Source organism: Anolis carolinensis, chromosome 2 (genome assembly GCF_035594765.1).
Source record: "Anolis carolinensis isolate JA03-04 chromosome 2, rAnoCar3.1.pri, whole genome shotgun sequence".
Lineage (NCBI taxonomy): Eukaryota > Metazoa > Chordata > Lepidosauria > Squamata > Dactyloidae > Anolis > Anolis carolinensis.
The window spans coordinates 161,249,670-161,275,830 of NC_085842.1; the positions used below are offsets into that span (position 1 = coordinate 161,249,670).

General features: G+C 41.6%; 1 protein-coding gene across 2 annotated transcripts in view; it reads right to left on the bottom strand.

The window, feature by feature from the left end:
* Positions 1–13,815, bottom strand: part of ca10 (carbonic anhydrase 10) — a 382,733-nt gene extending 368,918 nt beyond the window's left edge. Inside the window, exons 1-2 of one of the 2 annotated variants that reach the window (XM_062970982.1) lie at positions 13,448–13,815; positions 10,895–11,480 (exon numbers count right to left, since the gene is read on the bottom strand). In XM_062970982.1, coding sequence (XP_062827052.1) covers positions 10,895–10,969 — 75 coding nt within the window. In that variant the 5' untranslated portion in view covers positions 10,970–11,480; positions 13,448–13,815. The remainder of the gene's footprint in view (positions 1–10,894; positions 11,481–13,447) is intronic. The other variant, XM_062970981.1, reaches the window with a different exon arrangement.
* Positions 13,816–26,161: the final 12,346 nt, after the last annotated feature.

A 26,161-nucleotide genomic window follows, 5' to 3' on the forward strand; every position in this document is an offset into this window, starting at 1 on the left:
ACTTGGTACACAGACCCAAAATGGCCAACTTTGAATACTGGCAGGGTTGGGGAAGGATTGACCCACAATTCTGGGAATTGTAGTTCACCCACTCCAAACTGAGAATACCTAACAATCAAAGACAAATAATGCCTTTATCAAATAACCCTGGCATCGCCAGATTCCCAAGCTAGTACAAAATAAGACACCGAAAATATAACCAGAAATTAAACTATTCTATAACTTTACTATAAAATAACCTGAAAGTTTAGTGTACAAATTGGGAAACGTTCATGAGACTGGGGGCTAAATCCCCTCCACAAAAACCTACTGCATACTTTGTTCTTAAATGGAAAATGTGTACCTGGCCTATGCCATTAGATGTGGTGTCAATGAGAGTAGCTTGGAAAAACCACATAATTGGTCAGGGAGCTAAATATAGTCCACTGTTGGAATGCTGTCCATCTTTGCTAAAGCTTATTCAAGAAATAGGATCATGTTCTGCACAATGCACACACAAAAAAGTGTCTGTTCCCATTCTTTGTAATTTCTATTGAATTCTGTGGATCCAAGTTGAAGGAAATATTGAGTAGTACAGAGATGGGAAACCCGTGTAGAGATTATTGACTTGGGCACTATAATGACTGTTAAGGCCATTTCTAATAAAACTATGAGCATGGTGTGCCATAAGATCCCTACCCCCACACACCCAAGGTCTAGTAAAGCACAGCTCAGATTACCAAGCAAAGAACAAGAAGTCTTAGTGTGCAATTGCTAAAGCAGGGACTTTAGCCTCCTATGATCCCGCTGATCCCTACAAGTAAAAAGATACATTGCAGATTTATCTTTCCTTTCTGATAAGCACTTTAAACTCTGAGGCCAACTATCTCTTTTGAGTCTATGAATGTGACAAACACCAGCACAATTCAGATCTTGCCAAGAACAAATATGAGGTTAGTAGTATTTCTGAAAAGTTAAGACCAGCCTACCAAGGATTTAAGATGGCACCTTGAAAATACTGTCACACCACTATACCTCATGCCGTCGGATCACTGAACCTGACCCAGAAATTTTTGTATGGCTGAGATTCTCTTTCTCTTTGTTTTTTCTATTTCCCTGGGCAGCAAATAATCCACAAATACTCAAATTTGCAAAACTGTAACCCACAAAAAATGCAGAACCTACTGAACTTGCACATTCAAGGAAACTAAATCTTTTAACTGAACACTTCAGAAATGATTGACAACTTGTGTGGTAAATTTCTTTTCCCAGGCTGGTTCCATAGTTCCAGCCCTTGAAATCCTGCCACTCACCCTGCCCTTGTTTTTCCAATTCAATCCCTCTCTGGATTGGATTCCTGATCCTCAAAGTGACCTTTTAAAGTGACCTATGGCTATGTAGTTGTGTGGGGTTTTTTTTATGGTAGGCATAGCCTGACTCCTTATTAGGGTTGATAGAAATGTCCAGATACAATTAAAACAACAACATGCAGGTTTATTGTAATAACATATTAATCGCTGAATATTCTATTCTTTCAAGACTCCCTATAACAGAGACAGGCCCATTCTACCCTGTCCTTATACCCCAGGATCCAATATCAGATAATCTTCTTATCCCAGATTATATGGCAGTGGAGACTCATATAATCCAGTTCACAGCAAATAACCTGGGATCAGATCCTGGGATTTAAAGATAGTGTAGAAGGGGCCTTAGTTTTCCCTTCTGACTGCTCTTTCTCTGTGAAATCCAAAAGGCCTCTCTCATTCAAACTGAACCTTGTCTGCTTTCATAGAGACAACCTTTCTGTTTTTGTTACATTCTGTTTACCTGCAGTCCCCTCCACAGCACTTCCTGAGCTGTGATTGGCTATATTTTCCCTGATCTTGCCCTGTGCTTCCTTCACAATTTCAATAATAATTTATTTTTACAATCCAGCTTTTCCATCATGTCAGAAATTAAGATACATGTATTATCACCAGCTTGTATAACCACTCACCTTTTAACATATGACTAGCTTTCACAGAACTAGCCAAGAGGGTTTGGCTAGTCCAGTTATTTTCTTATTTTAAATCATAACTGAAACAGATATATAATAATAGATATGTTTCATCAGCAGTTAATTTCTAACAATGTCGCAAGTCATGCGAACCTAATTTCAGACAGGTTAGTGAAACGTGTGCTACAAAATATTACATTTAGGTGGTTGACAGAATGAATCCACACAGTACTCATCAATGGTTGTTCATGATCATGGAATGAAGAGACTAATGGAGGGCTTCAAGATTCCCATCCTGGGCTCCTTCTTGTTTAAGATGGAATAGAAGCAATGCTTACCACATTTGCAAGTAAAACTAAATTGTGGAGGATAGCTAATTCCCCTGAGGAGAAGATGAAATCTCTAAAAGATTCAGAAAAGTATTGGGGCCATTCTATTTTGCTTTGGACAGGCCTCACAGGGAATACTGCATCCATTTCTGAGCACCACTGTTCAAGAAAGATATTCAGAAGGTGAAATGTGTCTAGAGAAGGGCAACCAAGGTTATTAAACATCTGGGCATCACCTCTTATGAGGAATGAATTAGGGAGCTGGATATATTTAGCTTGGGCAAATGAAAGTTGAAAAGTGACATGATAATATTACATATCAGAAGGGGTGTTTTGTAGAATATGGGGCCAGCTTGTTTTGTGCTGCTTCTAAGATTAGGGGGGGAGGGGGAAATGAGCAAGGGTTCAAATCCCAAGAGAGGAAATTCCACCTAAACATTAGCAAGATCTATCTTTCTATTTTTTCTTTTTACCATAAGAGCTGCTTTACAATGGAAATAGATTGCCTCAGAGGATAGTGGACTCTTCATCTGTTGAATTCTTTAAACAGAGGTTGGATGGGCATCATTTGGGAGTGATTTAGTTCAGTATTCCTACATGGGAGAGGATTGGATTAGATGACTCTTGTTATCTAAAATTGTATGATTCTATTTGTACTAGGGATATATTCTGTAACTGGCTGTTTTATCCTATGAAATGAAAATGCTGAAATTAAAAAATAAAACTTTTTATTTTCTTTTCTTAAGGTGAATGTACTTGCTTGAATGAAGGAATTTTGCCATTAGGAACTCAGCAGTTGCTCTCGTGTTTTTAAATATTTTTCTTTAAAGTCTGAAGTTGTAATTTAATTAAGAGTATGATAGCTAGACAATACTCAAAAATAGTTACAAGCAACAGATTTTAATCTGTCCGTCTGGTGAGACACCAGCTGAGATAGCCTCTTGCCTTAGGTTTAATTGTCTGATTAAAAATAATTACAATACACTTGTGCGGTATAATTAAACTATACTTCTGTGACATATTCCCAAAAGCTAAAAATATGTAGATTTCTGCAATTAAAGGGCTTGTCTCGCAGGCGTTGTCCAGCCAATGATCTACCTGAATGGTCAAGCATCATGATTTTTCCCAGCTCAAAAAATCATTCAAGTATATTATATGCAACTAAAATTTGGCAATGTATCAATCCCAGCCTAGCTGAACGTAAAGACTGATTCCACCTGAAGATGTACCCTCCACTTTGCTGGATACAGTGTAGTGCTACAAGAACTTGCCATCTATGATGGACATACCTACATGACAATTTGAGGGTCTGAGATTCAAAATGCAAGTAAAATTACTAATCATTCAATTAAATTTTATATAAGTCTTGCATTTCTGAATATGTGTAATGGATATTATTATTTGCAAACAAAAAAACATCTTGATTTCTCTTGATGTCTCTTGGGTGTGATTATAAAATCGATGCCAGAATGTGAATTGTCCAAAAAGACCACCCAACAAGTTGAGTTATTATTGGTTTAGTTTACTGGAGTAATCTACATATATTACATGAAAGAAGTGCTATGAAGACAGAGAGACAGTGCTGGAATTCTATATGAAGAGAATTTTTAAAAATCTTATAAATTATGATCATAGAGACGTGCCTGGCTGTGGTAAATGTTGATTAGAAAAATGCATATTTATATTATATTTTCCACAATTACATTAATTGTGTGAGTTATGTGAAACTGTGGGTCTTATTGCACTGCACAATCATACCTGTATGAGGGCATTTTAATGCCATGGCAATATCCTATGGAATCATGGACTCAGACATTCTGGAGGAGCTCTTTGACTGAAAATCCCAAACTCCTTAAATTGCAAATCTCAAGATTCCACAGCATCTTGCCACGGTATTCCAAGTACAATTATAATGTCATAACTATCTAGTGTGAAAGCACCTGTTGACATAATGGAATGTTGTTGTTTATTCATTCAGTCGCTTCTGACTCTTCGTGACCTCAAGGACCAGCCCATGCTGAAGCTCCCTGTCAGCTGTGGCCACCCCCAGTTCCTTCAAAGTCAAGCCAGTCACTTCAAGGATACCATCCATCCATCTTGGCCTTGGTCGACCCCTCTTCCTTTTTCATTCCATTTTCCCCAGACATAATGGAGTATTACAGCTTAAATGGAAATAAGGTCGTTTTTAGTAGACTTCTCTTCTTTCTTCCTATATCTCCTAAACATATTATCTTGTAGTCTCACTGAAATCAGCAGATGACATCAAAAGTCAATTGATCTAGTTTATAAGAAATGAATTTAGCACTGATTCTGAAGCACTTGGCAGCTTCAGAAATGTGGCCCTTATCACATGTTGTTGCTGATATTCTTTCTGGTGCTTATGCTGCTGCAGTAAAATGCCCAAAATGAAAATAAAGACAGTAAAATGATTGTGTTTGGGAGATGGACTGTTATATATGTTATTAGCCTTGGATTATTCTATAGAATACTTCCTTGAATGTCTCTAGAAATTCCCCTTCCCCATGTCATGATTTTTAGACTATTTAAAATGAGAACATTCTAGAGACTGGAAAAGGCAAAGCTTTGAACATGTAGCTTTTACTATTTCAGGCTTTGATTAATGTATCCTAGATATCCGTTGCTACCTCTGACAAGGGTAAACTCTGGTTTATTTGAACTATGACTTCCTAAAACAAGACATCTTCAGACCATGGCTCTGTGAATTCCTCCCTGGCAGAAAAGTGATTGATGAAATTGTCATAAAGCAGTCAAGAAGGACTTCGTAATTACTGAAACTGTGGTGCTGAGCCTCTAACCTTTTGAATCTCACATATGATCAGGGGAAATCTTTCTTTTTTGTCAAGAAGGTCTTGGTAAGACCTCTCTTGTGAAAGTAATATCAATAAGCCTTGACAATAAAGACTCCAAAGAATGATGGGGTCTTCTTAGCTGATGGTTAGATAGAGGTATTTTAAAATCTTTATATCATCTGCACAGCATAATAACTGGATGCTGTTCTTGTATGTCCTGGACAAATTCTGGTTGTAACCCAAAAGGAGTTAACTGTGTGTGTGTATCTCTTCAAAAACTATGAAATTAAAAGATACTGTTAGTGATCCTTAATACCCAATGATTTCAGTAGAACTAAATTACATTTAACTTTGTTTGAATCCCACACACCATGTCACACTAACTGTTATATTCGCCAGTTTAATGTAAAGAATCTGTGGACTGTTGTACTGAGAGATTACAGACCAAAGCAAAAATAACTCACAGGAATGACTACAACTGTGATATAGCCATATTGCCTACTGTCAATGTTTAAGAGGAGATGCTAATGTTTTCTATTGCACCTGGCCAATCCATTTTTAACATTATGAAAACATTACTCAAAGGTTGTGCAACATAAATGAATGTGCAAAGAAATGTGTCAGCCATTATGTGATCAGGAACATCCCACCTACAGTTGTGAGTGTTGCTGCTAATTAATTTGCTGTGGCATTACACGCAAAAAGGATTTGGGCCAGAGAAGCAGAGAGGGTAATCCATATGCCTTTTACACAGTGTCACGATTATCTAAAGGTCTTGAGGAGCCACAGACAGATGGCATCTCACTTTAACATTCTTATTTTGACACTTTCTTTTATGTGTGTTCAATTAAAAATGCCATACTGTAGCATCATTTTAGAGCCCGAGACTCTGAAATCATAGAATATAATCAAAGATCAAGTTTCACAAAATAATAAAAAAATAATGCACACATTTCTTCCCCAGTAGACATTATTATGGCCAAAGGTTCACATACATTTTTACCTTATTCTCCAGGCCTACTCTGGTTGTTATTCAATTCTCTTAAAACAACAGGTGCAAGTTTTAAAAAGATCCACTTTTTACAGCTAGGAATAGAAAATGTCCATTCTTAGAATAGCAGAAAATTGGTTAAAATAAAAGTTGATACATTTCTAACATAATATAGGACTAAGAAAACCCTCTCCAAAAAATTCTCACCAATATAACCAAGTCAAGTATTCAGTGAGATAACTAAAACCCTGACTAAATTGCCTGTGTGAATCAATGAGGTATGATAAGTAGTCAAGGACTGGGAAAACGATAATGTGATTACCCTCTTCCTCTATATGGAAAACTCTTAATACATCTTTACAGTTTAAGTGCTCTCCTATATCTTTCCAGGTGCTATTAACTTATATTGTAGAGCCTCAGTTTGTTCTGTTGAATAGAACCTACTCAAACCTAAGGGAGACCAAGAGGTTATAATAGAAAACTAGCAACAGCATATTCTTCAACCCTAATTTCAATTATGGAATGAAAAGCATATTTGCCAAGGTAAGAGGCTATTTGCCATGAAAGCTGTGATTAAATGACTATAATATTGAATAAAAATGTTCTCTAAATCTATTCTTGGGCTCTCTGGTGGAATATTTCTGTTCCGGAGATCAAACAATATGCAAGAAGTAAAGAGAAATGGGCAAAAGTCATTTCAAGCTTGCCTTTTCCTCTTAATGTGTCTATACAACCTTGAGATAAAAGACACAGATCCTTCCATTTAATACCAAATCACAATCACAAAAGAAGTCAAAAAATAATTTTCTCTACCCCACTAGAACACCCAATGAATGCTGGGGAGCATGACATCATTTTAACTTCAATATACATTCAGCTGATCAATGTATATTTTCCTTATTTTTATTCTTGCTGAGGAAGGTATTATTTCTGTCACTTACTAAAAAGCCATTTCCTCTGAATTACCAATACCAACTCCTTCCTTTATAAAAAAAATATTCTGAAAGAAAAGGTATCATTATGTTGTCAACTATAGAAACATTGCAAGATTCTTCATTTTGGTGTAATACCATCTTATTCATCGGCTGAACATCTCAGAAGAAAATCTATTTGAAAACACTCTATCCTAAAAACAACCATCTTAGGCCACATCTACACTGCCATATAATTCAGTTTCTGAATCCAGATTATCTGCTATGAACTGGATTATATGGCAGTGTAGACTCATATAATCCAGTTGAAATCAGATAATCTGGATCCAGAAACTGGATTATATGGCAGTGTAGATCCAACCTTAGAGAGACCTAAAGAAGAAGTAACAGAGCAACCTGAGATGTGGCATTGGGGGCTGTGTGGTGGTGGTGGGAGTGTGGAGGAATGAATGTGTTGTTTTGTGGTGTGTGTGGGGGAAAGCATGTAATTTCATCGTGCAACAGCACTATGGCAAATAAAGCTATTTTATTCTATTAGCACACAAAAGTCTGCAATCTATACAGTGTTCATACTTTCCCTGAAGTGCTTTCCATCATATTTCATAGGACTTACTACAGAGTAAGTATGTGCAGGACTGTGCTCAGGGAAAAGCGTTCTCGAAATGAAAGAAAATACAAGAAAAGGGGAAGGGTGGAGGTTAAACGCATACCACAAACACCCTTCATTTGGCTGGCACATTTAAAATGATAATGTACACACAAGCAAAAGGAACAGACTGCAACTTTTGTTTTTCTATATTCTATAGAAAGATAAAATAACTCTGGTAAAAATAACAAACTGAAAGAGAGCTCCTCTACACAACAAACAATTTTTGCCTCCTTAAATATTATGTTGCTATTTCGACTACCTTATTCTAGTTTTTATTTTTCTTCTTTTGCCACTCATTTTAAACATATGGGGCAGTGGGTGGTCTCCTTCCCACCCGGCTACCCAATATTCCTTCAAAGCAAGCCTTCATTCGAAGAGTAAGAAGGCTAGTCTCCACCTCCATTCTCCACCTGCTGGGGATTGAAGCCTTCCAGCAAAGATTACGCAGGCTCTGATGTAACAGCTCAAAGCCCTGCAGATGAAGCTCATGGGCACAGGTGGTGTCAATCACACCCAGCAAAGCAGAAGATGACAGTCTTGGCCAGACACACAGCAGTCTTTGTCTGCATGCGAGAATTAAGGAGTTGAGAGAGGCTTCCAATGAGTATCAGGCTCTTTGCGTGCCTCACTGGTAATACCTGAGAATTCAGGCTGGCACAAAGCAAGGCTAATAACAGGGCCAAATGGTTTAGACATTTACTATATTAGCAAATTGCAAACAAAATAAACATGCACAGACATACATATCTTCTGGATAGCTTGAAACCATTTTCTACTCTCTCCCCTAATGCAGTTCCTGCCTCAACCAGTAGCAGGCAGAGTTGTATATAAATGTAACTCCACATCTTTTGACACAACATGCCATCCAAAACCAGCAAAAGAACACAATACAAAGGTTCTGTCTCCTATGCGTCTAAGAAAGACTTTCCACCAACCTGAGTTTTTCAGAATCAATACAACTGAATAGAACTACACCGCAATGGGAAATATTGATCTAGGCAAACCTCACCACTTTAACCATGAAACAACCAGAATGTTAGAGAGGTCAGGACTTTTGGGAAAAGGAAAAGGAAAGGGGAAGCTACGCTCTTAAATGTTGTTAAAAGGAGAAGGACAGGATTTACTGTCCAGGATAAAATTTGCAGAGGAATGTGGTGACATTTTTCTTTCTGAAGAAAATGCTATAAGAAAAAGAAGGTGAAAGCTAAAATGTATCCTCATCCTCTCCCTCCTTTTCTTCAATTCTGAGTGCAAGAATGCCAAACAGATAATTTGACAACAGTTTAGGGATGGTCATTGAAGCAACAGATATGTTGTGTGAGGGGTAGCCTGAAGTGACACCAATCTAGGGAATGGATGAAGATGAGTCAGCAGGGGCAGCGGGAGAGAAACAAGCTTTATGATCAAATAAGGAAAGCTCCAAATTGATGGAAAGTTGAAAGGCTGCCACTGTATCTGAGTGCAGCAGGAAGGCTCATTCTGACAGGATTGCAACTAAATTGCTGTTGCTCCCAAATGCAATAAGAAGCAGAGGTCCCACTCAAAACAAAAATTCTGAGAGGCACACAGGCAGATGGGAGAGAGGGACACAGATGAACTTCCCAGGGCTTCCCCTTTGATCTGCAAGTATCCTTCTTTCTTGTTCCTTGCAAACTAAAAAGGAGAGAATCCTCCATCCTGTAAGGAAGGAAAGCAACAGCTAGGATTAGGGCTCATGGGACAGCCCCTGAACTTTAAAACTAGCATCTTCACATCCCTGTTGCTCTCTGGCTGTCACACAATTATTCCAGCATGAGTGATGCAACAAATTAGTGAAGGAGCCAAGGCTTTTGAAGCAGAACAGCCTGCTTTCTCTCAAAATAAATTGCTGTAATTCTGAAGGCCAGACACCACTTGGCCATGTCGACTCATTCACTGGACAGGGTCTTTCTGACAACCTGAATTACCTGTCTTTTGCAAAACAGAGAAGGATAAATATCAGAAGCCAAATAGCACCACAACAGAATTTCCCCTGCCTTCTGAATCTGACACCCCTGGAGTAAGGATTGCTGGAGGGGAGGCAAAGGAAACAGATGCTGCATATCCAAGAAGAAACCATTGCTTTTTGGAATACTGAAATGTCCTAGCAAAGGAAACTGCCTTCCCAAGAGCAAGAACTTGAGCAACTTTAAAAACAGTCTCATATCCAAGAGTACTGAAACAAGCAGTTAATGTACTACAACCAGCTCAGCCTTTCAATAAAACAGAAAAACATGTTAGAGGAGAGGAAAAGGAGAGGGGGGGGCAAGGAAACAACACACCACTGCTCTTCCTTCCCACAAACCATTGTAGGAATGTGTTGTCAAAGGCTTTCATAGCTAGAATCATTGGAGTGCTATGAGTTTTCCAGGCTTTGTGGCCATGTTCCAGAGGCATTCTCTCCTCGGAGGTTCTGAGGTATAGAATAATAGAATCATAGAATAATAGAGTTGGAAGAGACCTCATGGGCCATCCAGTCCAACCCCCTGCAAAGAAGCAGGAAACTGTATTCAACGAGAGAGAATGTATATTGGAAACTAGGCCATTAGCATTGAAAAGCCTGGCTACAGGATTTAAAAACTCTAAAATCAGGACAGTAAATAAAAAAACAATACTCTGAAAGCAGGGGTATTCCAGACATGAAACAATCAGTGCCAGTTAACATCTTCCAATAAAGAATTCCCCTAGACAGAAATCAGCCAGGCATTGAAGCTGCAAGGCTTTTCAGTGCTAATCAAGGTGATTAATTGCAACATTCACACTTGCCTCCAACAGACAAGAGTTCTTTCTCCCACCCTGGACATTATTCCACAGATATATAAACTCCATTTGCCTAGTTTCCAACAGACTTCGCAACCTCTGAGGATGCCTGCCATAGATGTGGGTGAAATGTCAGGAGATAATGCTTCTGGAACATGGCCATACCGCCCGGGAAACTCACAGCAACCCATTATAGGAATATTCTTGCACAGTTGTCTGAATAAAAAGAAACAGACCAGGGATGGTGGGATGCCTGTTTTTTGTCAAATACACACGCACTGAAATGAAGGCAAATGTTCATGTTTGAAAAGGTATCCTGCTTCCACGTAAAGGGGGGGGGGGGAGGGAGGGGAGGGAGGGAGGAGGGTGGAAAAAAAGTGACAGCAGGGAGTACATTTCCCCTCCCGCTTGTTCCTGTTTTGGTGCGTACCTGAAATGCAGACGATGAAATTGGCTTGCAGAAGAAAAAGCACCTCCCAAACAATTTCCATCCTCTGATTCTCATGCCAAGTGCCTCCCTCGGCGGAAGAAAACAACAAAGATCAATATCGCAGTTTGGATGCGGATCCCAGGAAGCCTCCTTCCGGACTTGCAGCCTGTATTATTCCCCAGATGTGCTGACACATGTCCGAGCTCTCTCTCCTCCGCGCCGCCCGAGCGAGATCCCTTCTCCTCGGCCTTCGCCCTCCAGCCAAGACCAAGGAGCCAACCCCAGCGCCGGCGCCTTCCTCCAGGAGAGCCAGAAGAATCCACCAGATCTCCCAACAAGACATAGACCACAGAAAAGGAGCCAAAACCAAAAAGGGCAAACCGCACGCCAAAATGGAATAAAAAAAGCGGGGCCAAGGGACCGGTCCCCTCCTTCTCCAGAAAAGTCTCGCTTCCCGGGGACCCGAAGTGCCAAGTTGTCCCCAAACTCCTCTGGCCTCTTCCTCCTCCTCCTCTTCACTGGGGCTTCATCATCCCGGCGGCGGCGTTTTCCTCTTCCTCCTCCTCCTCCTCCTCCTCTCCGCTCGCTACAAAACGATCACGAAGAGATTAATAAACATCGCCACCGACTTAAGCCCTTGTTTTCCTCCCCCCGCTTTTGTGGCATGGTGTTTTTCACCTACGTCTACACAGGAAAGAGAGAGGGGGGGACAGAGGGGGGTGAAGAGAGAGAGAGAGAAAGAGAGAGAGAAGAGAGAGAAAGGCAAGCGAGAGGACGAAACAGCGAAGCCAAAAAACCAGCTCAGGCTCCCGTTCGTTCCCCGGCAAAAGCAATGCAGGTTTTCCGCAATGCAACTGCAGGGGTCGTTCTTCCCTCACCTACGGATTTTCCCCTCCTCCCCTCGCCGCCACTACCTCGCCTTCCTTCCTTCCTCTTCCCTTCTCTCTCTCTCTCCTTCCCCCGCTCCCAAAAGCAGATTCATCGCGGGCCAGCCTAAAAACAAAGCGTGCCTTTTGCTTCTCCCAAACACACACTCTTTGCCTGTCACTTTAGCGGGGTTCGTGAGGCGACCCCCAAATGAAAGGTGGGGTTGACAAGGGAGGGATCACGACTGCTGCTCCTTAGGAATAGGTCTCTCTTTCCCACTGGCGTCTCTTTCACTGGCCCCATTTTCCCATGAAGACACCTCAAGGGATACTCACGGAAACCACCCCAAACACACACAGTGGGGGTAAAATATACCTAAACTGAACCATCTAAACTGGCCACTACAAACATCAGAAGATCAAGAACAAGCCATGAGAGTCAACACAAAGATCCACCCAGAGGAAAAGTGTTCTTACCAGACATCAAGGGAACCACTGACCACATAGGGAAGCTGATGAAAAAACACAACCTACAAACTATCTACAGATCCATGAAGAAAGTCCAACAAATGCTACGTTCAGCCAAGGACAAGTGATCCTCTCACTTCTGCAGGAGTCTACCGTATATACCATGAAGCTGTGGACAAGTCTATAACGCTGTGATGCCCAGACACAAATCAAGGAACATGACAGGCACTGCAGACTAACTCAACGAGAGAAGTCAGCCATAGCAGAGCACTTCATGAACCAACCTGGACACAGTATATTATTGGAGAACACAGAAATGTTGGACCACTCTCACGACCACCATGTCAGACTACACAGAGAAGCCACTGAAATCCACAAGCATGTGGACCATTTGAACAGAAAGGAGGAAACCATGAAAATGAACAACATCTGGCTATCAGTATTTGTAAACAACAACAACAACAACAACAAAAAACGCTAAAATCAGGACAGTAAATAAAGAACAACTGTCTGAAAACAGGAAATTCCAGACATGAAACAATCAGGGCCAGCTAAGATCTCCAAACAAAGGATTCCCCCAGGAAGCAGCCAGGCTGTGAAGCTGCAAGGCCATTCAATGCTAATCAAGCTGGCCAGTTGCAACATTCCACACTTGCCTCCAACAGACAAGAGTTCTGTCTTTATTCCACAGATATATAAACCTTCCTTGCCTACTTTCCAACAGACCTCACAACCTCTGAGGATGCCTGCCATAGACGTGGGCGAAACGTCAGGAGAGAATGCTTCTGGGACATGGCCATACAGCGTGGGAAACTCACAGCAACCTAAAATGTAACCACTTTGCGCCCACACTGTCGAATGAATGCAGCTTGGCCCCACTTGAACTGTCATGACTCAAGGCTGGGGGTTAGTGGGTGCTGTAGTTTCACAAGGTCCAAGGGGGATGGGGCCTGGGGTCTGAAGCCTTGAGTCAGGCGGTTGAGGTGGGGCAGAGCGGCATCAGTTCTGCAGAGTGTCGCGCTCCGTTCCCGCTCCTTTCCCTCCTCCTCCTTCGCCTCCTTTCCCGCTACTCTCTCTCCTCAGAAGCCAGACTCCCGCCTGAGTTGTTCCCAGGGAAGAAAACCCCTTGTTGGCGACTTAACCCCATGCCACTCCAGAGGGCTAGGCTTTTGAGGGCCTTTTTTTTTTCTTTGCGGCGAGCGCGGCGGTGCTTACTTACCCCCTCCCCACGAAGCTGCTGGTTCTCCTTCACTTCAGGGCTGGCTCTTCCTCTTCTTCTTCCACAAGAGAGCGCCTGGGGAAGGGAAGCGCTCAGCTCGGGGGTTGGTGGGTGGTTTTCTTTAAAATTAAAAGACACCGGCTCGGCGGTAAGTTCCTCATTCAGGTTCAGGCCGCCGCCATTACCGCACGCGCCGCTTGAGGGGATGCCCGAGCCAGGCAGCAGGGAAAAAAGGGAGGGAGGGAGGCGCGAGGCAGCCCCGCGCGCGCAGAGGCGCGAGCCAGAGGCGGAGGGCCCAGAGAGGGAGGGAGGGAGCGAGCGGCGCGTGGGAGGCGGTGCGTGCTGCCCGGGACCCAAGCGGCGCGCGGGCGGCAGTCCGTCCGGAATCCTCCGAACTGAAAGGAGGAATGGCGAAGGCGGAGCGGGAGGGAAATGTGGGAGGGAATGGGCTGCCCCATAGCCATCTCCCACCCAGTGTTCGGGGAGTTCAAGCGAGCGAGCTCAGGTTAACACAGGCGGGTCTGTGGCTACCATTTCCTCCGCCCCAACTCATTGGGAGAAGGCGCCGCCAAGTCTCCCTTTCTTCGGGCAAGCCTCCCTTCCGCTTGATTTCTCCGCTGATTTTGTTTACTTATCCGTACCCAGGACGCCCAAAAAGTTGCACCGGATTGTATGGCTCGTATATTTTGTCTTTTGGGGAGTGGAGATGACAACCCGATTCGGGGGAAGGGGAGAACTGAGCCATTGAATGAATGGCGAGCCATTGAGTTGCTGTGAGTTTTCCGGGCTGTATGGCCATGTTCCAGAAGCATTCTCTCCTGACGTTTCGCCCACATCTATGGCAGGCATCCTCAGAGCTTGTGAGGTCTGGTGAAAACTAAGCAAGAGGAGTTTATATATCTGTGGAATGTCCGGGGGTGGGAGAAGAAACTCCTGTCTGCCTGAGGCAAGTGTGAAAGTTGCAATTGGCCATCTCAATTAGCATTGAATATAGCCTTACAGCTTCAAAGCCTGGCTGCTTCCTGCCTGGAGGAATCCTTTGTTGGGAAGTGTAATGGAATACAATATTATACTACAAATAATTCAATATAATAATACTAATTATATATTATATATTAAATGTAATATTACTAATAATATTACCATATAATGATAGAGTACAATATCGTAATTTAATGCTTATATTGTGCTATGCTAATAATATATTGTATGTTCATTTGATTTGTAAGCCGCTCTGAGTCCCCTTCGGGATGAGAAGAGCGGGATATAAATGTAATAAATAAATATATGTTAGATGATCCTGATTGTTTCTTGTCCGGAATTCCCCTGTTTTCTGAGTGTTGTTCTCAATTTACTCTCCTGATTCTAGAGGTTTTTTTTTTAAATACTGGTAGCCAGAATGTATCATTTTCATGGTTTCCTCCTTTCTGTTGAAATTGACCACAAGCCTCAATTTGAATGACTTCTCTGTGTAGTCTGACATAGTGGTTGTTAGAGTGGTCCAGCATTGGCAGTGGTCCATGATTCTGGAACATGGCCATACAGCCCAGAAAACTCACAGTAACCCAGTGATTTTGGCCATCGACAACACAATGGCGAGTCAACCTGCAGCTAAACGTAGTTGACGTTTTGTGTCTCCCCTAAGAGATAAAAGCAGGATCTCAATATGATAACAGCAACAACACGAGAGGGCTTCAAGGAACGGAGAGCTCTTTGTGTCTCCTGAGAAGGAGGCTCCATTGAGCTGAAGCAATGCATCCGGCGTCTGAGCAGGCAGCGTAGGATGGGAACCAGGGCTCTTCCCGAAAGCGTTCTCCCTCCCCCTTTCCTGACTGCTTGGTAACCGGAAGTGGAAGACGCGTCGATCCATTAGAAAAGTAGGGTGCGATGTACGGAAACGTGCCAAGGCTGTCCACACGCCCGTCCTCTCGGGCATCAAAGGCGGAAAGGAGAAGAGGAAGATCAAAGAAGGATGACATGTTCCAAAGGGTATAATATTTCAAGCGAAAGACTAGGTTGTGTTTCCTTAAGTAAGATCCATTTTTTGTGTTGTCGAAGGCTTTCATGGCCGGAATCACTCAGTTGCTGTGAGTTTTCCCGGGCTTGTATGGCCATGTTCCAGAAGCATTTTCTCCTGACATTTCGCCCACATCTATGGCAGGCATCCCCAGAGGTTGTGAGGTATATTAGAAACTAGGTCACTGAGGTTTATATCTGTGGAATGTCCAAGGTGGGAAAAAAGAACTCTTGTCTGTTGGAGGCCAGTGTGAATGTTGCAAGGTGAATGTCACCTTGATGATTAGCATTGAAAAGACTTGTAATGTCAAAGCCTGGCTGCTTCCTGCCTGGGAGAATCCTTTGTTGGGAGTTGTTAACTGGCCCTGATTGTTTCATGACTGGAATTCCCCTGCTTTCAGCGTGTTGTTCTTTATTTACTGTCCTGATTTTAGAGTTTTTAAATACTGGTAGCCAGGTTGTGTTCATTCTTATGGTTTCCTCCTTTCTGTTGAAATGGTCCACATGCTTGTGGATTTCAATGGCTTCTCTGTGTAATTTGACATGATAGTTGTTAGAGATCCATTTTCTTCGGAATAACCCCCCCCCCCCCCATACATGTTCATAATCCTAATAATAACAGGTTCCGACCCTTAGAAATGCTCCCCGAGAATGGGCATTCTCCCAAAAGCAAGATATTAGCCTGGATATAGCTGGGTTTCCTTTTATTTCAGGTATTTTTATTTTCTGTTTTCCATGTCAGAGAAGGGCGATTGTGACCAGGCTGAAGTTGTGGCAGGTTCTCAACCAAAGATAAACGAGTTTCATAGCTTTCCAAGATCAATCCCTCTTAGCAAAGGGGATCCCTAGCCCTTTATTTCACCAGACGGGGTTTCGGGACTTCAGGAAGCTCGTCAGGAGCAAAACCTTCTCTCTGAGCCGCGGAGGTTGGTCATTGAATCGGGAAAGCTTCCACAGCCAGCCCTTGGCTCCTCCTCTTTCAGCATTACAAAGTCCCATTGAGGCACCGAAAAGGAAGACTCATTCATGCCCGAATCCGCTAAAGAGAAGTCAAGTGGGAGGGAAGGCGGTGCTCAGGCATGGAGCGGTCTGGGGAAGGGTTGCTGGTGCGTTCACTCCCTCTGGAAAATCCCCTGGTGGTGAGGATTAGTCAAAGCCAGATCTGGCATAGTTTCCGGAATCTACACGATGTGCAGAGTAAGCCCATACTCCGACAACAGTAGCGGACATCTCTCGCTCTGTCTCTCTGTGTGTATGTGTTCGTTTGTTTTTAACATCCCAGATCTACCTCTTCAAGGGCGCAAACTCTTCAAGGGGAAATTCAACTCTCCTTTTTAAACATGCCACTACCGCACTACTCATAGAATCATAGAGTTGGAAGAGACCTCGTGGGCCATCCAGTCCAACCCCATGCCAAAAAGCAGGAAAATCACATTCAAAGCACCCCGACAGATGGCCACCCAGCCTCTGCTTAAAAGCCTCCAAAGAAGGAGCCTCCACCACAGTCTGGGGCAGAGAGTTCCACTGCCGAACAGCTCTCACAGTGAGGAAGTTCTTCCTAATGTTCAGGTGGAATCTCCTTTCCTATAGTTTAAAGCTATTGTTCCACATCCTAGTCTCCAGGGCAGCAGAAAACAGGCTTGCTCCCTCCTCCCTATGACTTCCCCTCAATATTTATACATGGCTATATGTCTCCTCTTAGCTTTCTCTTCTGCAGGCTAAACATGCCCAACTCTTTCAGCCACTCCTCATAGGGCTTGTTCTCCAAACCCTTGATCATTTTTGTCACCCTCCTCTGGACACATTCCAGCTTGTCAACATCTCCCTTAAACTGCGGTGCCCAAAGTGGGACACAGTGTGATTCTAGGTGTGGTCTGACCAAGGCAGAATAGAGGGGTAGCATGACTTCCCTGGATCTAGACACTAGACTCTTATTTATGCAGACCAAAATCTCATTGGGTTTTTTTTTTGCTACCACATGACATTGTTGGTTTATGTTTAACTTGTTGTCCACGAGGACTCCAATATCTTTTTCACACATACTGCTGTCGAGCCAGGCGTCTCCCATTCTGTATCTTTGCATTCCATTTTTTCTGCATAGGTGGAGTATCTTGCATTTGTCCCTGTTGGATTTCACTGTGTCAGTTTCGGCCCATCTCTCTCATCTGCTAAGGTTGTTTTGAATTCTGCTCCTGTCTTCTGGAGTATTGGCTACACCTCCCAATTTGGTTTACCCCTCCCAAACTGCTCTCGCCAGGTGGAAGAGAAACACGTCATCGTTGTCTCATTCGTTCAGTCGTTTTCGACTCTTCGTGACCTCATGGACCAGTCCACGCCCCCTGTCGGCCGTCGCTGCCCCCAGCTCCTTCAAGGTCAAGCCAGTCACTTCAAGAATACCATCCATCCATCTTGCCCTTGGTCGGCCTCTCTTCTTTTTTCCTTCCATTTTCCCCAGAATCATGATCTTTTCCAAGCTTTCCTGTCTTCTCATGATGTGGCCAAAATACTTCAACTTTGCTTCTAATATCATTCCCTCCAGTGAGCAGCTGGACATTATTTCCTGGAGGATGGACTGGTTGGATCTTCTTGTGGTCCAAGGCACTCTCAGGATTTTCCTCCAGCACCAAAGTTCAAAAGCATCTATCTTCCTTCGCTCACCCTCAATTTGTGCGTAAATGTATTCATTTATTTTATTTTATATTCATCCCTCCTTTTTCCTGATATAGGAATTCAAGGCGAGCCTGCACCCTAAAAATAAAACAAACGCCACAGTCTTCTTCTCTGGAGGTTGGATGTCCACCTGTCAGGAATGCTTTGTTTGTGTGTTCCTTCAGGGAAGAATGCGGTTGGACTGGATGACCCTTGGAGGTCACCCAACTCTAGGATTCTGTGAAATGTCTCAGAGCAGAGGTCTCAGACATATCCGGCTGAAGCATTGATCATAAAAAGTCTTTAAACATGAAAATAGGGCGGTTGATTGACAGCCTTGTTCAGCGATCGGCGCCAGCTTCTCTCTCTCGACTGAGCAGAGGATGGAGTCGGAGGGAAGGCAGGAAGGCAGGCCAGGCATTCAGTGCCGGCTGGGACTTCAGCACCAACGGAATGGACAGCGACACCCAAGGCGCCTAAGACAGGCAGCGCCTGCACCTGCTGGTTTACTTGGCTTAAGCACCTGAGGGGGGAAAGGAAGGGGCCTGAGGTTGTTAGGAATCCTGGGAGTTGAAGTCCAAAACACCTGAAGGGCCGAAGTTTGCCCATGCCTGGTCTACACCATATAATGAATGCAGTGCGACTCCACTTTCGCAGCCTCTGGCTCAATATTAGGGATTCCTGGGAGTTGTAGTTTGTTGCCAAGATAAATCTCCCAGGATTCCGTAGCACTGAGCCATGGCAGTTAAGGGTGCTTCAAACTGCCTTAATTGAACACTGTGGACACATGCTTCGATCCCGCTTTTCTCCCAGTCTTCGCTTTTTAAAGTAGCTGGTTTTTCCCTTTCAAAACCCCTTCTAACAGTGCTGCAGAAAATGCACTAGCTAAATACAGACACATCGATTGCCTGGATCACATTCATAGCACCACATAACAGCTCTGAAAAAATGCTCTTTGGTATCTCTGCTCTTCCACCGATAGCCATCTCCCTCCATACAGTCCTGAAAACATGGAAATCAAACTATGTGGCAAGAAACTGTAGTATGGGGGTGTAATTTTTACTTTCTTCCTAACACACGTACAGACACAGAATAGAATTATAAAATCATACACACACACAGTTGGCCCTTCACCTTTGTAGGTTTTATTTTTGTATATTTGATTATTCACAGATTCTATGAATATGACGGCTCTCTGTGATCATAGAATAGCATTGGAGGACCTTTTGATATACAAAAGGTGTTCTCTTGGGTAAAAAAAAGTTAAATTCGTGGTTTTTCCACTTTTACAAGGCTCCTGCACTCCTAACTCTAGTGAATGTAGATGGCTGACTGCATGTATATATATACATAAACAGAAATCTTGCAGTGACCAATGACACTATCCCATTTGGTATGAGTGGTTGTTATTACAGGTACTTAAACTCTGCAGTACTGTAGTATTCATACCTTCTCACAATTAAATCTCATTGAGCCTATTAGGAAGTGTTCAAAGGAATGAAAGTTAACATTACTTTTATAGCAACCATTGGATGGGCTGCTGGTATCCCTCCTGTCTTACCTGTATAAGCAAATTACCATGAGTAACTCCCAAGTACGTGGTGTGGAGAGAGGCAACAGAGTACTCAGCTTATGCTGCCAGGAATCCAGAGACCTGGTTCAAATTCCCACTTGGACATTAACTTCATGACCACAACCCATTCCTTCTCTCTCAGCACAATCTATTTCATGTGGTTGCATGAGGATAAGGGAGGCGGGCACATAAGCTACACTGACCTCTAAGGAAGAAAGGTGGGCTACTATTTTAATAAAGAAGATGAATGTACTGAACATAGGATAAAAACCTGTTATCCTGTAATTAAGGATAGACATCCTAATGTCTGAGCTGTGTGATCCTGAGATTCATACAGCAAACTCAAAGAGCATACTGCATGCAGCTAGTACAAAGTCAAGTTAAGCCCATCCTGTTATATTGCCAAGGATAAATAAGGATGATAGAAAGCAAACCAAAGTTCTAGCAACACAGTATGCACCTGGGGAGAACCTGCTGATATTAAAAATAAATCAAGTTACCACTTCTTTGTCTCTTGGTTTAATGTGAAGCAGCCAGAACAGATCTTGCAGTCGGTATCTATAAAAAACAGAGGATTTGATTATCTTTTTCTCAAAGTCCCAATCTTTGATTTTATGATTCTAAGCCATCTTCCTTCTTGACATTTCATCATCTCCCCCTCAGCCAAGTTAAAGTCTTTTCCAGCTATAGATGGTAGGGAAATACTGACCTCTTCTGTCTGTTTCACAAGCAAAGTGGTTGTACATAATTAAGTAGTAGGTCGGCAGTCTCTGTCCATCCTACCCTCCACACTGGGGGTCAAGTAGTGACTCTTCCACAATTTTTGCATGCCCACTTTCATCATTCCCATTCTGCATGCTATTTAAATACTCTGCAAATGGGATAAAAGGTCCATTGTGCTTTTCCTTTTCTTTTGTTATTTCAAGATAATCTAGAGATACATGAATTGTAGAAAAAGGAGAGGGTACATCTGTCTTCCACTGTTCACATTGCAACAGAAGGGAGGAAGTTTGCTTTTCCATGATGAAGACCTTTGAGAGCATTTTGGAATGAGTGTGGAGTCTGTAGGAAGGGTATTTTCCTTCTTGTTGCTTTTCAATCAGGAAAATTTGAGCGGTACAAAATATTCTGGACAACCTTCATTGCACAATTCTGTCACCATTGGCTAGGCTGGCAAAGAGTAATGGAAATTGGAGTTCAAAGCCAATTGAAGGGCCACAAATTCCCTAGTACCATCTCTGAAGCCGTCACCACTGGCCTCAAACTAGCAACTACTCCATCCTTCCTAATAGTAGCTGGTCCCAAACTGAAGACACAGTTTGCTTAATTTGTGCATTTTGAGCAGGCTCTATTGCCACTATGGACAAGAACACCCTCCTTTTATCTGCCCCATACATGCTTAGTATCTACTACTAGTAATATGCTTTTCTGAGGCTTGGTTTCACATATGATGACATCTCCTTCCTTCCTCTAATACAGACCTGAGCAAAATGTGGTCCTTCAGGTGTTTTGGACTGCAACTCCCACAATTCCTAACAGCCTACTGGCTGCTAAGAATTGTGGGAGTTGTAGTTCAAATCACCTGGAGGGCCAAAGTTTGCCCATGCTTACTGTAATACATCAGCTGGTGAGCAGGAACTTTCTGGTTCCAATAGTGATGTGCCTTCTTCTCCTATTTATAACCCATCCAATGTGCAGAAAAAGGGATCTCCAATTTAAGTAAAAGAAAAACTTTTCACTCTCTGACTTCAATATTTCACCTTAAAAAAAAAGAGTGGGGGGACACCTGTGACTTATACAAATAATTCCCTACAATTTAACTTTTTGGACTTATTATGATGGGACTAGTGAAAGGATGATTTCATCTTTTTCAGAATTACAGGAAATTGTAGATGAAAAGTGTACACCATCTTTCTACCTAATCAAAACTTAAAGATTAAATTCCACTCAAGCTTAGGCCAGCAGAATCCCACTGCTTTTAACAAGTATTGAATGCTGCCTTTGAGCTAATTTAAGTCAAATTCACTGTTGATATAAGCAATTCTGCTGAACTGGCCTGAGGTTGATTTTACCTTTGCATTAGCTTACTCTTTCATGTATTCCTGAAACTAGAGGGTAGCTGATACACTTAATATTAATCAAACTTAAACTCAAAATAAAGTTACTTTCTTCATATATTAGAGAGCGGTTCACAAAAACAAGTAGAATCAGATTATGTTACTGAGCTACTGTGTAACCCCCACTTTTTTAAAAAAATATGTTGACATCAATATTTCCAAACCAAAATATTGGGGCATGAATAACCTTCCTCACTTTGCCCCTAGATCAGTGGTTCTGAACCTGTGGGTCCCCAGATGTTTTCGGCTACAACTCCCAAAATTCCAGCCAGTTTACCAGCTGTTAAGATTTCTGGGAGTTGGAGGCCAAAACATCTGGGGACGCACAGGTTGAGAATCACTGCCCTAGATAAAAGACCTCATCTGTGATTTATCATAGGGGTGGAATTTCAGCTTGATGCTCAAGTTGGACTTAATGTTAGCTCCTCAAAATTATTGCTTTAAAACCTGGCTCTGTCTGGAAGTTTGCAGTCTAATAAAAAACACAATATAGCCATGGGATGCCAATTGCGGGAGTGAAGAAGAATGGGGAAATGAGACTACTTGCATATTAGTTTTAAAATCAGGTCTAGACTTGTTAAGTGAGCATTAAACTAGAGATTCCGCTTAAAAGAAGGGACTCTACAGGGATTTAGGTTTCTTTTTTTTTAAAGTTCCCATATGGGTGGTGGGATTTAAAGAAGGTTGGTGGTAATGAACATCTCATTCATCAAATATTTCAAAATAGTGATTTTCATATATTCTGGATCCCTTCTGAAATGGAAAAGGTGATGATCAAGACTGATATAAGTAAAGCACCAACTCCACCTATGTTTGAGGAATTCCCAATTGCTTCTTGAATCTAGAATTCCCCCCCACTGTCTTTTTCCTTGACATTCTCCTAACTAAAGAGCCAAGATGATGAATGTTCTGCAATGTCACTACTTTAGGCTGCTCCTTTGCTTCCTTCTCTTAGCACAAATATCTGTGTTTATGACTATGAATCCAGAGTTTGGAAATGTGGGGCTAAATTAAAAATAATTAATGGCTACTTGGGGAAAAATCTCACAATTATATAGGCCCAGAGTCATTACTTTTGAAGATTTTAACAATAAAAAGCACATATTTGAAATATTTTTAAAAAACCTTTTTAAAACAAAAACTACTTTTGGAGAGAGGTAGCTACTTTTCATGGCCTTTATAGGTAAAATAAATAATGATAACATTGACAATAATGCATTGAAAGCATGTTGTATTACTACCTACCCATGATTATTTTGTATATGTTACTTATAAATTATGACAGCTAACTACGTATTGACATTTAGGGTTCCATTTTAGTTCAGGTTCCAAACAAGATAGTGGATAGGTGGTATGGAGGAATGCTATTAAAATACTTGGTACATAGTAGAACATAATATTACAAAGTGCTAAGTTCTGCAGTTCTAAGATAAGAAACACTCCATAGATATTTGTAATTAGAATAGTTACTGTTTCATCTATGGCACTTTAAATTCTCATACTATTAAAACCATAAATTGTTACATTTTTTGAGACTATCTTCAGTGTTTGTGTAAATGGTCCAAACGAATTTGATAAAAAATTTAACATAATTACCGTGGTAAGCTTCTGAGAATTCACTACAAGGAATGTTAAGGTAAATCTTTTTCTTTATTGATAGTTGCATCAAAGGCATGTCATTTGCATTTCTTTTGTCAGTAAAAGATGTCAGTGTGGTATAAGAGTTTTCAAAAACCCTTCAAAAAATAAGAACAAAGATGGTGATTAATGGTCTTAGTTGCTAGTTGTCAAGCCAGTGTTTGTTCTTGGAAGTTATCAATATTGTAAAAGGTACCCCCCCCCCACAATTTTATGTCTAAAATATGGTAAAGATATCAACTCTCTCTCTCTCTCTCTGTGTAAGTGTGTGCGCTTTAACTTATTGCTGTTTTAATTATGTGTAGGCATTGAATTGTTGCCAATTTGTACGCCGCCCTGAGTCCCTTCGGGTGAGAAGGGCGGGATATAAATGTTGTAAATAAATATATAAAATAAACTTATTTAACTCAAAAAGAAACGAAAGCAAGCACTTTTATTCTTTATAGGTGAGAAATTAGAAGATACAAATATTATTTCTTATTACTTTGTTTTATTCTAAACATAATTCTGGTTAAAACTCAAGAGTTTAGGATTTCTATCTCTAGTCACCATAAAACTCAGTAATTCTGGGCCAGCTTTTTTACATTCAGACTGATCACTATCCCAAATTTTGTGGTGAATATTTTTAAAAAATCAACTATCCCCTCCCCATACATGGCATGCTGAGCTTCTTGGAGAGGTGATTGATTATAAACTTGAAAGATGGAGCTAAAATAAATATATGTCCAATCTGACTTTGTAGGGGACTTAGAAACAGTCTGTGTTTGTTATGAGGAACATCCAAAAGTTGATGAAATGACATTCCAACTTGAATGTTGACAAACCCAAATACATTTTGTATATGCCAACATTTGCTGACATATGCTAGTAAATACTGACAGTTTCATTTACATGCCTCCCAGAGTTCACTGGGAAAGACCTCTGATGTTTTTGGAAATGTTATATATACAAGTTTCATTTGTGATGGTCAACAATAAATGTTAAAAAATAAACAAAGCTTGCAAACAGAGCATTTGGTATTGAATTATATATACTAATAGTGAATTTATTCTCTGAGCATTGGTCTTTTCTAGCCAAAATGACACCACCTAAAGGGAAATATCACCTGTCTTGGGGGTGTTCCAAAATATGGAGAAGTAAATTTTGAAATGACATAAATGCTCTCTCAAAATGGCCTAATGACTTCTGGACATGTTCCATGGACATGGGCTTCAGAGCATATTTTGTGAAGAGGGATGGAATATCAGAGATTTTCAGAATGCTTTTTAGGGAGGAACGGAGTACAATTAGAAACAAATGACTATTTACAAGGCATTCAAAGAACCACACTATATTAAATCACCATAACCATGAAGTATAATTCACCCTGGAACTGGGACCAGGACTTTCATTAGACAGTGTAAAGACCCAGGTTTTGGATGCCACACAAGGACAGCAAATGGGCAGTTTTTTCATACAAGCAGAGGTGTTGGTGGGATTTCCCCCTTCATGTATCAAAATAATCTAGCTCACCTTGGATATAGCAGTAGTTCCCAACCTGTTGTCTATGGACCACCAGTAGTCCCCAAGAAATAAAATATGATCCGCGGCCTCACCGTTGCTGCACCATTGCAATGAGAATGACTGGTCTCACAAAATCCTCTTATAGTGCCGAGGTAATAAGGATGTTGGAAGGGGAGAGGCTGACTACCCACGAAAGGTGTGACAACAAGCCTCCTGACTGCTGCTTCTCCTCCTCCTACTACCTCTCCCTAATCAGAGCCATTCCATGTTGGTGTTTTCATTTTTAGGCCTGTTCCTGGGGTTATTTGAGGTACTGATTCAGAAAATTGTATTGGATAGATCATATCAGTTCTAGATTATTACATATGGTTTTCTGTGGGTGAGCAGATGGTGACTACTGGATGGCATATGTTCTGTATCAGAAACTAGAGCTGATGTGGTCTATCAAATGCAATTTTCTCAATCAGCACCCCAAATAACCAAACCAAATCTAAAATTGACCAAAACCTGATTTGTAACCCTTTTGGTATTAATGTTGGAGAGTTGTCCCTGGTCAAAGTGGTCCCTGGTCAAGTGGTCCCTGGTCAAAAAAGGTTGGGAACCACTGGCCTATAGTGAGTGGTAATGAATGATTTGTTGGTCTCCCACAGGGAGCAAATTATCTTGGACCAATCTTCTCTGACACATCTCAAGATACAGACATAGTCTTTGAGTCTTATCTTCACGAGTATTTTACGTTTCCTTAAAAACGGGGGGGGGGGGGGTTGATGAGCTCATCATTATGTCATTAAAAAGATAACAACACTTTATATTTACAGGATCTATCACAGGACTGATAGATCCTGTATACTGTATATAAGATCACAGTAAATTGACAAGATCTATCACAGAAGAAGATATGTAACCATTCAGGCTCCACAGATCAGATCAAATTTCTGTATAAACACCACATTTCCCCTACATGTTCCTTATTTTTCTCAGTTGGGATTTGTGGGATTTTGGGATATTTGTGGGATTTTTCATTTTAATATTTCTCGGGGATGAATGGTTTCCATTTTCCCCCTCTGGAAGACAATTAAAAATAGCAATAATGCGGAAGAAATTATCTTTGTTTTATGTATGATTTTTTTTCTATATTCCTTGAAGCTTCTTTATTTCTATGCCTGAGGAATAGAGATTCATGGTTTTCTCTCCCTCTACCATCATACTCTCTCACAT